At 35.6% G+C, this 15739-nt stretch overlaps 1 protein-coding gene across 1 annotated transcript in view; it reads left to right on the top strand.

Moving 5' to 3' along the window:
* Positions 1-15028, top strand: part of LOC131689683 (cysteinyl leukotriene receptor 1-like) — a 94645-nt gene extending 79617 nt beyond the window's left edge. Inside the window, exon 7 of the mRNA XM_058974936.1 lies at positions 14712-15028. Coding sequence (XP_058830919.1) covers positions 14712-14824 — 113 coding nt within the window. The 3' untranslated portion in view covers positions 14825-15028. The remainder of the gene's footprint in view (positions 1-14711) is intronic.
* The last annotated feature ends 711 nt before the right edge of the window (positions 15029-15739 follow it).

Here is a 15739-nt window from a genome sequence, read left to right as displayed (position 1 = left end):
AATGAAGTAATTCCCCGGTAATTATTGACGTCTCGCTTATTTTATGGACTGGAAACATATTCGCGGACTTCCAGGAGGATGGAAAGATGCAACTGGCAATAGATGCTCTAAAGATGCGAAGAAGTGGAGTCGCTAAAACGTCAATGTGCCTTTTCAAAAGTACTGAAGGGAAGCCATCGGGTCCCGGATTGAAAGACGATTTCAACCGAGAACAAGCTCTGGTAATCATCGTTTCATTGACATCGATAACGCGTAGAGTTTGGCTCACAACCGAAACTTGACTAACCGCGACTGCAATTTGATTTACTGTTGGGGCCTCATCTGTGAACACATTCGCGGATTTCTCCGAAAAAAGGCTGCACATATCTTGGGATGTGGTAGCTGTGCGACCGTTGAAAGTCATATACGGCGGCAGTCCGGATTCCTTGCGCTGCTCATTCACATATTTTCAGAAACGTTTTGAGTGCGCCTTGAGATTACGCTGAATGTTTTGCTGATATCGAAAAAAGCAATCCTGACAATCTCGTTTATAAGCATGGTTGAGACTGACGTAATTGTTTCCAAGTGGAATTGTGCGATACTTGGTAAACTTCCGCAGAGCAGCTCTCTTAATGGACTTCAGCCGTCGCATCGTGCTCGTTTGCCACGGAGGGCCGATTTGTTGATGATGAACTATCTTCGGGACGTGCCTGTCAATAACATAACCCAAAACGTTGGAAAATGTTTGAACTACCGGACGCGGAATTTGAAATTTACGCAGTTTTCATTTACGCGGATTTTGAAATTTAAGCGGATTTTGAAATTTACGCGATTTTCATTTACGCGGATTTTGAAATTTACGCGATTTTCATTTACGCGGCCTGTATCCCCTGCGTAAAAAAACCTGAGTGCATTTCAATTTGAACTCCGTTCCTATACTCTCTCAGGCAGCATTTTTATTCATTACTGACTGAAACAATATGTAAAGGTTTCTTTCAGGAAGATAACAAGTAAAAATTTACCCCGCATAATTCACCCCTTACATTAGTCTAATTCACCCCTGGGGGTCAATTCACCCCCGGTTGAAATCCACTGATATATACTTTTCCGAAGTATCTTCCTAGAAACGCATGCAACCTTTCATCTACGGTAAACCATCTCGACGGACTGTATGATTTCATAAAATTTTTAAGTATTGCTTCAGAAAACTCGCGTATAGCTTGCAGTCTCTTCTACACGGGAAAACCGCGTAGTTGTGTCATCGAAGCGTAAGTGGAAAAAAATCGATGAAAAACGTTTACGACTAAGTACAGTGTATAAAAGTTAGAGAAGGTCCAGAATTACAATCGAATTTCTTGGGCTCCTCTTCTTGGACAGTAGACCATTTTTAGCGGTATATTTGATACGAGCTGCGAAAAGCTTCTTATCGACGCCGCTTTCGTTACCAGTAATTTCGTCATTTTCTTGATCATGAGGTTCCATTTCCGAAAAAGTTGACTCAGCGTCATCATCCCCGAAATCCGATCCCGTACGATTCATCGTGTGTTACACCAAACGGTTAAAATACACTGAACTTTCTTCCTATATAACTTGAACACTAAAAATCAACAACGCTTCTGTTGGAATCATTGACTTACTTAAGCTATTTTCAATCGATCTCACGAACACTACTGCAGTCACAGTTTTCAAGTATTGTAGACACATTATACATAGACTGGCGTATGTAAAAACAGTAAAACTTGCAATACGTCGAAATACCAACTCCAACACAAAAACTGGCATCACAGCAGAACTTTAAAGCTTCGAGTGAACCAATCTACTACTGCCATGATATTGTCTCGTCGGCACAAACGATAAGGGAACATGGCTGACCAAGCACGAAATTCAACAATTGTCATTAACGTGTTCCATTTGCTTCTTAAAACCTTTTTAAAAATATTTTTATACCTCTTTCGATCCAATAAGCTATTTTAAAAAGTTGGAGCGAAAAATCCTTTCCTCATAGAAAATATTCCGTAATTCATGAATTTGCGTTAAATGATGTTATCAAACTTTGTAAGGACATATCTATTGAAGTAGTTAATTTTTTTTGTAGTACTCATATACCATGTTAATCCTTATGAAGTAGTGAAATGATTCTACGTTAATCGGAATATTGGAATAGTTATTTATAAAATTAGCACGACATTGAACGTAAGAACTAATGTTGGGGAGACTTGACCATGATTTTATTGGGAGGCTTGAGCAAGTGCCAATAAGCTGAAGAAAGATACAAAATTTATGATATTTACTATTCTTTGGTATCTACTGTGAATGTTAATAACGTTATAAAAAATCCCACCTTAAATATTTGTTTCAAATTTTATAGTACTAGTCAACCAAGTTAGCGGCTATACGTCTAATTTCGTGACACGTAAACCTGCAATGTAATCAGTACAGTTAATCCCAAAAAGTAAAAGCATTTAAAAAATTTAAAACTCATAAAATATAATCGTTTTATATTTCAATGGTACTAAGGACCTCAGCAATATGGGAAAAAATAATTACAGCATGTTTTTTTTACCATTGTTGTTCGTTCTGATATGTCAAAATTCTCCTGGTCAAGTCTCTCTGCGGTAGGGAGACGTGACCAGAATAAACGATCACAGCAAAAAAATCATGATTACGTACAATACTTGTGCACATTACATTTCAACGAGTTTTGAAAGATTGAAAACGTTTTTAAATATTTGCATAGGTTTGACTGAAAAGCTGGTCAAGTCTCCCCATGTTACCCTATAGGGCTGCAAAATACGCGGTTGACTTTTTGACAGTTCGTTTTATTGCATCAAATAAGTTATTACAAGTCTTAAACAAACCTCTAAATAACCTTTTACTATCACTATGTATTGCTCATCGCGTAAATTGGCCTTTGCTTGAATCTAAAGTTCGAAATTAAAATATGAATGATACGCAAATTTGTGAAGATATTTTAGTTCACTGAAATACAAACTTTTTTACATTTTAACGACATTCAATTAGCTAGAGATTACTGGGTAGGGAAAGTTATGAAAATTTAGAGCCATAGTACTCATGTGAGAGCAAGGATGGGAAGTATACAGATTGGAAAACTAGAAGTTGCACACACTTAATTTTTTCTGTCGAATCTCAGCTTTTTTCATATCTTTTGCCGAAATCTCAACAGCTGAGATCTCAGTAAACAATATTTTGCTGGGATCTCAGTAAAAGTGATGTTTCATAGCTGAGATTCGGAAAATATTTCACAAAAAATCAGCAAATAAATCTCACTTTACTGAGATATCACAGCTGATTTCACAGCTGTTGGGAAATTGCTGAACCAAATTGAGTGTGCAGGGTCATTAGAACAGGCTTAATACCTTACGGGCTTAACTTTTGTCTTCTGCTGATGGGGGTCGAGCCGAAAATGTTACCGAGAACAAAACCGAAACCCCAAACAAAAACAGTGTGTTTTAATCGACGATGATTAATATGCGATACCCGACTTTAGACAAATCTTTCTCGTGGCCAGTTTTCTAGCAGATTCAAGTTTGTATTCACGGCTAAGAAATGTAGTTTGTCAAGGGATCTGTTCCTTTTGCAAGAAAATCAGCGTTTGGTGACGAATAAGACTACCAATTTGAAAGTGTTCGAAATGGGGCACCATAACAAACAGATTTTAACTTTCATTCAGTCTTATGATGGTCTAGTCACGTTTAGGCCAGATTTAGCTAGTTGTCATTTCAGCACAGAGAACAGACATATAAACTGGAATAAACTTTCCCGAAAAACTTGTGTAAACATTTAAATGAAAATACGTTGAAAATCACCATCACATACAGGTTAGCATGCATGAACCACTATCGTTTCCAAGTTTACACGCAATGCCCGTATAGTGTTTGCTGGCCGATCGTAGCGCCAACTTGTGGCAAGTTGCCACTTGCTGATGGAATTTCAAAACGACAGTTTTATTTCTTACATACATTTAAAACTTTACTTGTACATATGTCAGTTCTCAGTGATTTCAGCAAGGACGTTTGACAACGGATTGACGGCAATGGAGCACAAACCATCCTAAATGATTTGAAGCCACCAAATTATTCACAGTTTCCTCCAATAAACAAACAATGAGCAATAATGAAGATTAAGGTAGCAGTCAACAGCGTCACGTTGGTTGAGTTTAGAATTAGTGTAATCAGTTAGCCAAGACCATGGCTAAAGATGACGTGCGTAGGCTGACAAGCGGCATGAACACAAAAGAGTAAACATTTCTTCGAAATAACGATGAAATGGTTGTTTGTTTGATTTCATGAAAAATCTTTGGCTTAAATTTCGTTTTTCGATTGCCTAAAACATGTAAGCATTTGAAAGACCCCATGTTATTATAGGGGTTGTGAGCAGGACATGATCACGGTGACATTGAAAAAGTAGTGTGCAATATAATTTGCGGCGTCGGCGGTAAAACATGATGATGAGTTATGTTCAATCAACGATCATGCGGTAAACTTGGTTGGAAAGCCAAACTCCTACCAGCAGAAGGGAATGGATTCTTCACATTTTCTATCGATCATGGTCATACGAGCCTGCCTAGTCCTAGTTTTCAGTTCTAAGTTACCTATTCATTTTTCAATTTCATTGGCTTCTTTTCTCTTAGTCTTAAATTTGCCGAAAATTGCCAACAAAATCGATACAATAATCGAAATATCGCACGTTTACTCTCTTCTCGGATATGGTCGGTCAAAGAATTCATTTCGTCGAGTAGTCGTTTACAACCGGGTTGTCAAACATCAATTGCGTTATTTGATGCCAACGTAACGTGCACATATTTTATGTGTTTGGATATATACAATAATACGTGATTATTCTATATGAAATGGAAAAAAACAGCGTTGTATTTTATAAAAACTTCAAACATTTTACATAGTTTGTTATCATATTAAAAGTTTATAGGGGCCGTACACAAATGACGTAGCTTTTTTTCGGCGTTTTTGGACCCCTCGCTCCCCCCTCGTAGCATTTTGTCACAAAACTCTAACCTCCCCCTTGTAAATAACGTAGCATTTCTGACAACCCCCCTACCTTCCCAACGCGACCGGGGGATGAAAAAAAATTAAATACAAATTTACAATTCTTTTAAATACATGTATTTACAAAATCTTTGATGGCTTTTATCTACATTTTCATTTTAATAGCAAATTGCGAATAAAATAAGCCCATTTCATGACAAATATCGCGTTAATAATTTTGTTTTAAGTTTTATATGGCATGGAACGTGAACAAAAGATATCTCAGTTCACAATGCTGCAGCTGCCCATGAATACAAGAAGCATATATTCAATTAAATTACTCAATTTTGTTTGGTTGAATCCGAAGAGAAAACTTAATTCAGCTAATAAACTAAGTCTACTAGTTAGCAAGATTAGCTAACTAATGTAGCAAGTTAAATCCGCATACACACAAACTTACCACATTAAAAATTTCATGAAAAGTAACTTGTGTGAATTTAAATTTATTTCTGTTGGGAATGGCGGAACATCAAATTTTTTCTTATCAATGGGTTTTAATTCCCGTAAAAAAAATCTTAATGTTACGCCGCGTAACTTCTGACCCTACCCTCCCCCTCGTCACACTTCGTCACAAATTTAGTATAACACCCCTACCCCCCAAAATGCTACGTCATTTATGCATGGCCCCATACAGTTTTTCCGCACATATATGAAAGCTAAAAAGAACTTCTTAGATCATGCATATATTTATTTATGTATTTATTGCATAGTTAAACAATTGCGTTGAAATCTACTTTTGTTGAGGCGATAAAGTTCAACTGCGAGTTGAATTGCAAGATATTTCTTTCGTTTAGTTTAAATGACTTTAAATTAGCGAATATTTGAATCGCGCTTCGATTTCCGCTTTACCATTTCGATCAATGCGTTGAACCTATCGTCCCCCCCAGCGGTAGCAGTATTCAAAGGCATCATCGCAGCGCATTGTCTTAACATACCTGGCTGCTACTGCTGTTCTTTACGGTCCGACGTTCGAGGGGAGAATGAACTCACCCGAGGAACAGGGATGCCACATTGAAATCTGTGTTTCGGACAAAAATATCGTTTTACCATCTGTGATTACTAAAACAGGAATAAAATCTGTGATAAATTTCCGAAAAATCTGTAAAAAAATCGCAATATTTTGAAAAATCTGAGAAATTTTTATCAAAATGCCAAAAATCTGCCATCTGCGAAAAAGAATCTGTGATCAAAAATTGTGAATAAATTCTGTGACATTACAGAAAACTCTGTGAATATGGTAACCTTGCCGAGGAACGATATTCCTTCAATAGTCGAGGATGGCGTCATTCACAGAAACGTAGTATGCTGGGTGCTCAAATCTGTCGTGCGAGACGCTACTACGATGCTACTTGTTTGACAAAAGGGCAACTACTGATTCAAATAGGCACGCGGCACATTTATTTATAACTTTTCGTGTTCGATTGAGTCTCGTAGGTGCTTTCTATTGACGGGTCTGTCTGAGAAATCTGCCTGACAAATGGCAAATGAGCTTTTGAATTTTATTGATTTTCAAAAGACTGCTTTTATTGCAGAGATATTACATTATTACCAATATTTAAGTTTGGCGTTTCTGAATCGGTTGGTGTATAAATAAATAAAATTAATCTAGTACTAGCGGAGTTATAAGCATGCAAACCTTACATTGTTTCGTTACATATGGATATTTCGGATTTTAGAATGACTCCTATCCCCAGATAGTGGAGTAAGATATTTTCAATGTCAAAAGAAGTCTATTATTTTTGCCCTCTACACCAGCCGCCCCTTTTAATCCGGGTTTGACCTACTGTTTAGCCGTTGTTCACAGCATTATTAAAATAATTATAAAAATTAAAACGAATTCTGAATTTACGGAATTGTTCCATAGAATGTGAGAATTGCAGATTTTTAGATTGTGCCACCACAGTTGGCTCTAATTCATCGACCGGATTCGTCTTGTCAAACCCACGGATTTGATGAGCTGGTTCAGCTATTCTGGACTGGTTCTCAAATGCCACAAACCTAGTGTAATTAGCAGTCACGTTTGCAGCGTCTCGTAGGCGTCAAATTTAACTTTGAATGGAGGCATTTGCCTGTTTATAATACATGTTTGCGTATGGTATACAGTGATTTCCTGATTTGTCAGCCTTATGGTGTACCAAATCGGGATGCCGACGATTTTCTATTTCTACCCTTTTTAAGAAATCTGTATTGTTAGTTTCTAGAATTATTCTCATAGACATTTTCTTATTTTGTGGTATAAAATATCCTTGATATCGTCCCGTTCTGTGAAATTTAAAATCGGGTATTTTTTGTGAACTCTCAATGTATAATGCAGTATTACAATAATCTGTACAGCTTTTTACTTCCGTAGGGGAAATTTAAATTAGTATTTATGTAAGTGATAAGATGGTTATAAAAATGGCTAAGGTTCGTTGCATTTTGTGACGCTAAATCTAGTTTCTATGTAGTTTTTAAATCATACTTTGACTAAAACTCCAAATTAATCTTGTTTTGTTTAAACTGCCCATAATTGATGGTTGGGCCATTTAAAATCCATAACACTATTCCAGAATTCAAATGACAGTTGATAACTGCACCATATCTATTAGATCAGCATATTTCAAATGTTGATGAACGTCTAATTTTGTCAAATTTACACCAAATTCTTTTTTTGCACTGGGGGATGCGTTCCGTGCAAAAAAACCGTGTAAAAAAATCCGTGCTATTTCGAGAAACCGTGCAAAAAAAAATCCGTGCTATTTCGAGAAACCGTGTAAAAAAATCCGTGTTATTTTGAGAAACCGTGTTAAAAAAATTTGAATTTTTTTATTAACAGCTATTTGGTTATCGTATTTAACAATGAATACTGTTGGACATTTTAAATGCACAAGGGCTGTCAATGTGCTGTCAATTTTTAATTTTTCGAAGAGGTTTTTTTAGAGAAATGTAAGTTTTTTATTCGTTAAAAGAAGTTATTGTCCGTTGAAAAGCAATAGTTAAAATGGTAAAATGTTTCAACTATTTAGAGTTTGTTAACTTTTTGTAGATTACACTGGGCTACAGCGATTTTAAATTTTTAAAATGAACTAGTATAGCAAATGCGATACAAAGTAATGTACACACGAAATTTTGAAGCAAAAAAACATTTTTTGGGACCTTTGTCACAACAAAATTAGCTACGTTGTCATTTTCAGCCGATTTTCGGTTTTGTAACATTTTTTGAACGAAGAAAACTAGACCTTTCGAACAGTATGCGGTCATATACAGTTTGGTAAGAAACATTGTTCGATTCTGGGACAACAATATCAAAATTGTCATTTTTTGCGATTTTTTCATGTAATTTCATGTTATTTTCTCATTAAAAGAATTTTCATGAAAAGTAAAAAAAAAAATCATTTTGATGCAAAGACTCTATTGCGCAATTGAAATGTCAGAAATTGTCAATTTTCAACGGCCTATTGATTGGCTTTTACTTAATTAAATACTCTTTCCTGCCATTTTGCAATGTTGACAGACCCCTTCTTTGCAACTAAAATTTCCAAAACTGCACTTTGATGAAAAATTCTTTCCTGAAAAGCTGAAAATTCGCTATTTTACATTTAGCGAATCTAGTTTTTTTAACGACTGCAACCTGTGCCTGGGTGGATATCGGTCCGTCCCGCGAGGCAAACTTTGCAAAATCGTACGAAATGGCGACTGTCTGCCAATTAAGCACCGATCTTTAGGAGGACGATAAAGTTTTGTGCATGTGTGTCTCAAAAAGTGCGATGTCCTCTAATTTGTCTAATTCTGAAAATTTTTCTCCTGTCAGTGCGTTTGAGTCGTCTATATCTATACTAAACCAATTTAGAATTAGAACCGCCTTTTGTCTTGTTCCTGTTCTTTTCTTTCGTCTCCTAGGTCTGAAGCGGATCAATTTATTAATAAATATGATAAAAGATGCCAGCAGTATTGGTCCTTATTCGCAAATACTTTATTCACTACAACTATGCTATATGTCTTCTCGATCTTATAACAGAATTTGAAAATCTCTGTTCTAAATAGTCGATATTGGTAGTTATTATGATGTACCAATAAGCTAGAGTAGTGACAATATTTTTCAGTTCCACAGATACAATCTCCCTTTATTGGATACTTCAGAGTTATTCGCATCTGCTCTCGGAGACCACCAATCCTCCAAACACATTTCAACCCCTGAGCATTCAACTCGAGCATATCACACCGAGGAAGCGATTTGTTATTTCCAAGAACCAAAGCTCGAGTGAAACAATCAACATTCTCGTAGGTGCCAGTCCTGCACATCTTCTTGGAACCAGCTAACATATCCAAGCTCGATAGCTAGCAGAAGTCACATATATCTCCACCCAAGCGAAGTGATCAATTCGCTTTTAAGTAGGACCACTCTTCTACAAACCAGTCATGAACACATCCGTACCAACGAGAATGGAAAATAGACTTGTGCCTGTTCCTAACTCTTTGAAAGCTCTATTTAATCAGAGATCACTAATTGGTTGATAAAAAGAAACATCAGTCGTTATCTACTCAGACCAAACAATACGTATTGCGTATCCCTGCATATTAAAATCTCCGCTATCAGTTTCTAGCTTATCAAACTGAACAAGCAAAATTAGTATACTTTGTGTAGTGGCACTACCCGGGGGAACTTGGCCATATACCAATTGCTCCATTGCCAATGCGATGTGATATATGAACCGGAATATTATTTGATGATATCTAAAAAGCATTCAAGCCTATGAAAACCATTGCCCAACATTATTGATTTTCAACTACCATGACTTGAATTTTGAATAACAACTCATTTCCTAAAATTGAAAAATACGCGATTTTTACACATTGGCGGATAATCCCCATTTGCATTGCAAATATCCAATGCCATTTATTTTCAGCTGCTGTTACTAAATGCCTATTAAAAATATGCAAATTCCCAAATGGGAAAATATTGGACGATGCCAAATGTTTTGTGCATAAGGACACATACCTTACATAAAGTACGGTTTTTGTTTTAGTGTTTCGGATTCTCCTCGTCAGTAACTAGCACCAACTGGGTGTCTAGTTAGACGATGTATCTAAGCTAGTACCCAAATTAGCACTAGTTACTAGTGGTAATTTGGGTACTAGCTTAGATACATCGTCTAACTAGACACCCAGTTGGTGCTAGTTACTGACGAGGAGAATCCGAAACACTAAAACAAAAACCGTACTTTATTAAAAATATTTTTTTTTGCACGGCTTTCGAAATAACACGGATTTTTTTTTGCACAGTTTCTCGAAATAACACGGATTTTTTTTTTGCACGGTTTCTCGAAATAACACGGATTTTTTTTACACGGTCTCTCGAAATAGCACGGATTTTTTTTGCACGGTTTTTTTTTCACGGGATGATCAAATCATTAAACTGGTATATCGAAATAGGTATTTTATACATAAAAATCGTGTTATTTGGCAAAACCGTGCAAAAAAAGTCGTGCAAAAAAAATCCGTGCAAAAAAGTGCGTGCAAAAACAGAATCCGTTGTATTAATTTGCCATAACCGGGTGAAAAAGTTGACAAAATCGGCTCATCACTGTATCATGCTATGCAACAGACAAGGGAAACGCTTTGAATCGCGCTAAATATATCGTAGTAGCCAAACATTTTCTCAAATAATATAGCCTCGCGAGACCTAATTAAAATGCAGCGTAGATGTTTTGAAAATATCTTTTCGCATGATGGATAAAACATAGACAAACCGGCGACACTATTTTCTTAGCTAAAACTAGCCGTGTGTTTTAACGTTATTGCGAGGTTCAGAAAGACAATCAGTTATCTTACCAAACACGTATAAGTACAAAACTTGATAATATGTTTGACGTATTTATACTAATGTTGTTCTAATAAGAGTATGTTGCTGAAAGGATTAGGTTAATAAATATTGCCAAATATGACATTTTATGTTGACAAGAAAATGTTCATCAAAATTCATTCCATACTTTTGATCATGAGCTAGTTGAAATTGCCGATGAGATTAGTTGCATTTTTGTTGCTTGTGCATGGACTCGGGCGATTGTGTTTTTGCTAAAAAGTGTATCAAGCTGAGACAGCTATTTAAAGTGTAACCGTTTGTACCCAGTCTAGAAATTTATTTTCGACGTACATATTTCTGTGTGGTATGTGTCTTTATTTGGGTTACCAACCTTTTTATTTTAAAGAGCATGTCCCTCATTTTAATGATTTTCGAGAAGCGTTCTTTATTTTACTTTAAACGTTCTTCATTTTAGTTTTGAAGATAGACATATATGACATTTTTCAGATGAAGTAAATTTCGAGAGTGAGAGAGAACGAAGGATTTTAAATAATCATTTTCATTAACCTACTCCTTCCAGCACCTTGTATTTGTTTTACCTACATGCGTACTCTTCACGACACTTAGCAACCAAAAGCTCTTTTACTCAAAAATGAATAAAGTTTGTTTTCCAATTCAGAAATTTTATTTAATATGTAGCAGCGTATCAATTAGTCGAATTTAGAATGTTGTGAAAGCGATTCGTTTGGAAAATACACACTTTGATACGTGAATTTTTAAAGAGTTAGATGTGGAATTTGCGTTTCGACTTCGTCTCATCAGAATCCGTTATTAATTTAGTCACTGGACTAAGCAAGCGCCGTTTTGACGCTAGCTCCAACAAAACGGAGGCAGAATTTGTATTTCTGAGCAAGTCCTTTTTTTGCGCGACATCACGCTTGACTAGTGGTTCAGGAACACAAACTGTTATTTCGTTTTTTTGAAGCTGACGTAATTCCGGCATTGGCATAGTCCTGTCACTAAGTTAGTGTCGGATTCTGATGTGATGAAGTCGAAACGCAATTTATAGGTTACCAATACATAGATACCGTAAAATGGGGGAACATTGATCAATTTTTCTACATTTTTTCGAATAAATTTCTTCAAATCAGGTAAATGCAACTGTTTGAATTTTTAAAACAAGTACTGGTACCCATAGATTGAAATCGTACAATTTGTTTGGTAATTTATTTCGTTTATAAAAATAAAATAAATTTCTTTGATCAGCAAAATATGTGTATCGAATTGAGAGATAACATTTCAAGTGTTGTGAAAACAATTGCCTGGAAGGATACGGTCGACTTTTAACAAACTTTTTCGGGAAAATAGTCGAAATAAAATAGTTAGCAATAAAAATCTTGGGTTTTTAAAATAAATTATTGGACAACAATATTTATGGTTCCTAAAAAAGTGATCATCTTAGTTGAAGATTGTTGATTTCATTAATATACACGAAATTGTTTGAACAGAATGAAACGATGCAAGAAAGTTGTATCATTTTCAACTTGAATTTGTATTCATAAAAGGTACATTGAATGACAAAATAATCGCTGCCGGTAGATGCTGAACATGTTTAGAATATGGTTTTTATTTTGTTTCGATGATTTTGTTAGAGGGAATCAGAATACCGCACGTCACTGAAAAGTCTCATTTGATCAAACTTACCCCGGTGATCAAAGATACCCCGTTTTACGGTATATATCACCCTCATAAAGTTATAGCTAAATAAAATCTTCAGCAAAGTTACTCCAATTGAGCCGTTATACAAGGTTGAAGAAGAAAAACCATTTTTTCTTATTTATTGATTTTTTTTATTCCTAGAAGTATTAAGGTACCCATCAATTTTGGCGGGTAAGCTAATTTCACGAAACTCCGCTGAAAACGTCATCGAATGACAGAAAATTCTTTTGGCGGTCTTTTTTGGATTTAGGACTACTGTACGTCGCACAGTGGCGGATCTTCAAAGTTAAGCTAATTTTGAGGTGCTGAGCTCATTTTATATGTCAAAAGTCGTAAAATATTAAATGAATTTTTCCATTGTTATGACTATTATCCCGTTTTCATGATAGATGTTCCGTTACTGTTCACAAATATCAGCAATATCATAAAAAATGAAGAACACTACTTTGAATCCATTGTATAACGTGTTGGTTTACTGTAAATCGTCTAACTATTTTACACAAAACACCATGCGCCTCCATATCAGCAACAAAGCTTCAAAATCTCCTTAAATTTTTTTCGCACCTAGGCGCAGAACGAGACCATGTTATTCGAAAAGTAGAGGTCATTTCCCATAGAATGTATACAATGGGACCGTTCCGAAATGATTCGCATGATTGTACAGAATACATTAGTGAAAAAAGAATTTTTGATTTGACCACCTCAAACATATTTAAAAGAAAAAGTCATAGTTCTAAGTAAATTTACCGAATGTATTTTATTTGCTAACCAAGTTCTTTCGTTCTTCTATACAATGAAACTAGCTGTGCTAAAATCGGACCAAAATCGAAAGAGCAACATGCATTTGAAGTGAACAGAGCAACAGTGGTTTCGGATATGAAAATCATTAAAAAGTCTGGACTTTGCTACGTTTAAGCTGATGTTAACCCATTATAACCTAGCCATGTTAAAACTTTTGGTAATTTGTAAAATACTTCGTGAGCACTCATATTATGCCGAATTAAGTATGGGAAAAATAAAATAATTACTTTGGAACGTTTTGTTGCGAAAAAAATAAGATATGAAATTTCATACGCTGGGCTGATAGGGTATCAAAAATCATTACAGGGAAAATTCGGCTAAAATCTTTATATTCAGCATAAAATCGAATAATATCTTCAACCGTGCGAGATTATTCATTTAGAAGCTTTTTTGAATGATTTTAACACTTATCTCCTCTCTCGTGCCGTTTCGTCTCATGATTGGTTTGTTGCATTAAACCATCTTTCCCTCAAACTTTGTAATTATTTTAAGAAAAAGAACATTTTCTCACGAGAATTTACATAAAAAATATTCTGGGTGGAACCAGGTATGATTTGCTACGTATTAAGCATTTGTTAGCCTTGAATGCACTGCTTCAACGTTAAAAACAGCGAGAATGTTGTGAATCCCCTCCTGGTCCTAAAGAGGAAATAATTTTGCCTTAGGAAAAAAGATATCGGTTCAGCCTAGCGTATGAAATTTCATACCTTGAACTACCAGCAGAATTTTCGCAATTGTTTCACTGATTTCTTCTATTTTTTCGCACTGAACCACATCTTTCACACCTCTCATGGCCATTCGTTCACAATTCGAAACAAGAATTAGTGATTTAGAAGAGAAAATTAATAATATGTATTGTTCATATTTTGGTTTGAATTTTGTCCAACTTTGACATTCGAAAACACAATGGAATTTTATAAAAAAAGATTATAAGGCATACACATTATAAACTATAGGGTATTAATTAACGATCACAAAAGACCAGAAGTATGAAAACGCCTTTATTGTATAACGAGTATGATCCAGAAATGTGTTGTTTTTGCGTATGAAATTTCATACGCTAGGACATAATGGGTTAACAATCGTGTTCTTATCCAATGATCATAAAATTTTGAATATACATCATTCAATGCATGAGAAATTTAGAAAAAATATGAAATATCAATATTTCAAAAATAATTTTTTGGGGTTTTGGCCAGCCTCCAGCCACTGTACGTCGGTTTGTCGGTGGGTTAACTACTGCACATTTTTAATTATTTATACATAAAAAGCTTTATCAGAAACACATTTGACAACACAGCATCAGTAAACCAGGCAATTAAATGTGTTCTAATTTTTACTGTTTTCCTCATCTCATTTACCAACAGAGTTCGTTCTCCGCAGCGGCTCAAAAATGCGGCGGAATCCGACTGCAATCAACGACCCAGACACTTCCTGGCGGGACCTGACTGATTACCAAATCACAAATTTTGTAAAATAAACGAAAGTCGCCCTAGAGCCACGGAAAACACGGGGCTAGTCGTGACTGCATGCGACCACACGGTTGTCAAAAAGGAAACGAAAATCGTTATACAACGTGACAGACATCAGGACAGAACAAATAGCTTTAGGCGTGTCTCTACCATTATTCGTGTTGGATATTTTGTTTAGATTTATTTTTCGATGAAAATAAAAAGAGAGCATATGTACGTAGGAAAAAGTTTAATTTAATTGAAAGAAACTCTGCTAGCCTCATCCGAATGCCAAATCACTTACAATGCTGGTTCATTGCATCCCAGGTACTCTGGTCAAAGAAAGTAGTCATCTACAAAGTTTTGGTAAGTAGGATGTAATAAGTAAGTAGGTGGAACCTAATGAAGATATGGGAGAATTAACAGCGTATTATTGGTCGGATTAAGAATTAGTGTAGAGACGGGGGCTGATTGGCGGTGTTTTCAGATATTCACATTTTACCACTTTTAATTGGGGAAATTATGTAAAAAAGAACACGTTGCATAAAAGGGCAGACTGTTGGCCACATCCCTGCATTTTATCAAAATGTTTGTTACATTGTCTTTGTTTTTATAGACAAAAATATGGGACGCCGAAAATCCGCCAACTTACCCTGGCTCCGAAGTAAGTTGGCGGTATGTTTGTGTACGCCAGAAAATAAGTAATCAAATGGAGATTCAATTGCTACAGCGGTTCATAAAAAATGTTTTCGAGCATTAATTTAACTTTTCTTCACTATTAAAGAGCACCACTCCAAAACGAGTCCTCGTTTACAACATTTTACTGCACCAGCTTAGAGGTTATTTATATAATTGATAATATAACAAAAATGAAGCGCTCATATAAACCAATCCTGACCTACAAGAGACAAAAGGAAAACGTAATTTTCAATCATTTTTCTTCT

Source organism: Topomyia yanbarensis, chromosome 3 (assembly GCF_030247195.1).
Source record: "Topomyia yanbarensis strain Yona2022 chromosome 3, ASM3024719v1, whole genome shotgun sequence".
Lineage (NCBI taxonomy): Eukaryota > Metazoa > Arthropoda > Insecta > Diptera > Culicidae > Topomyia > Topomyia yanbarensis.
This window is presented reverse-complemented; position numbering and strand designations above follow the sequence as displayed.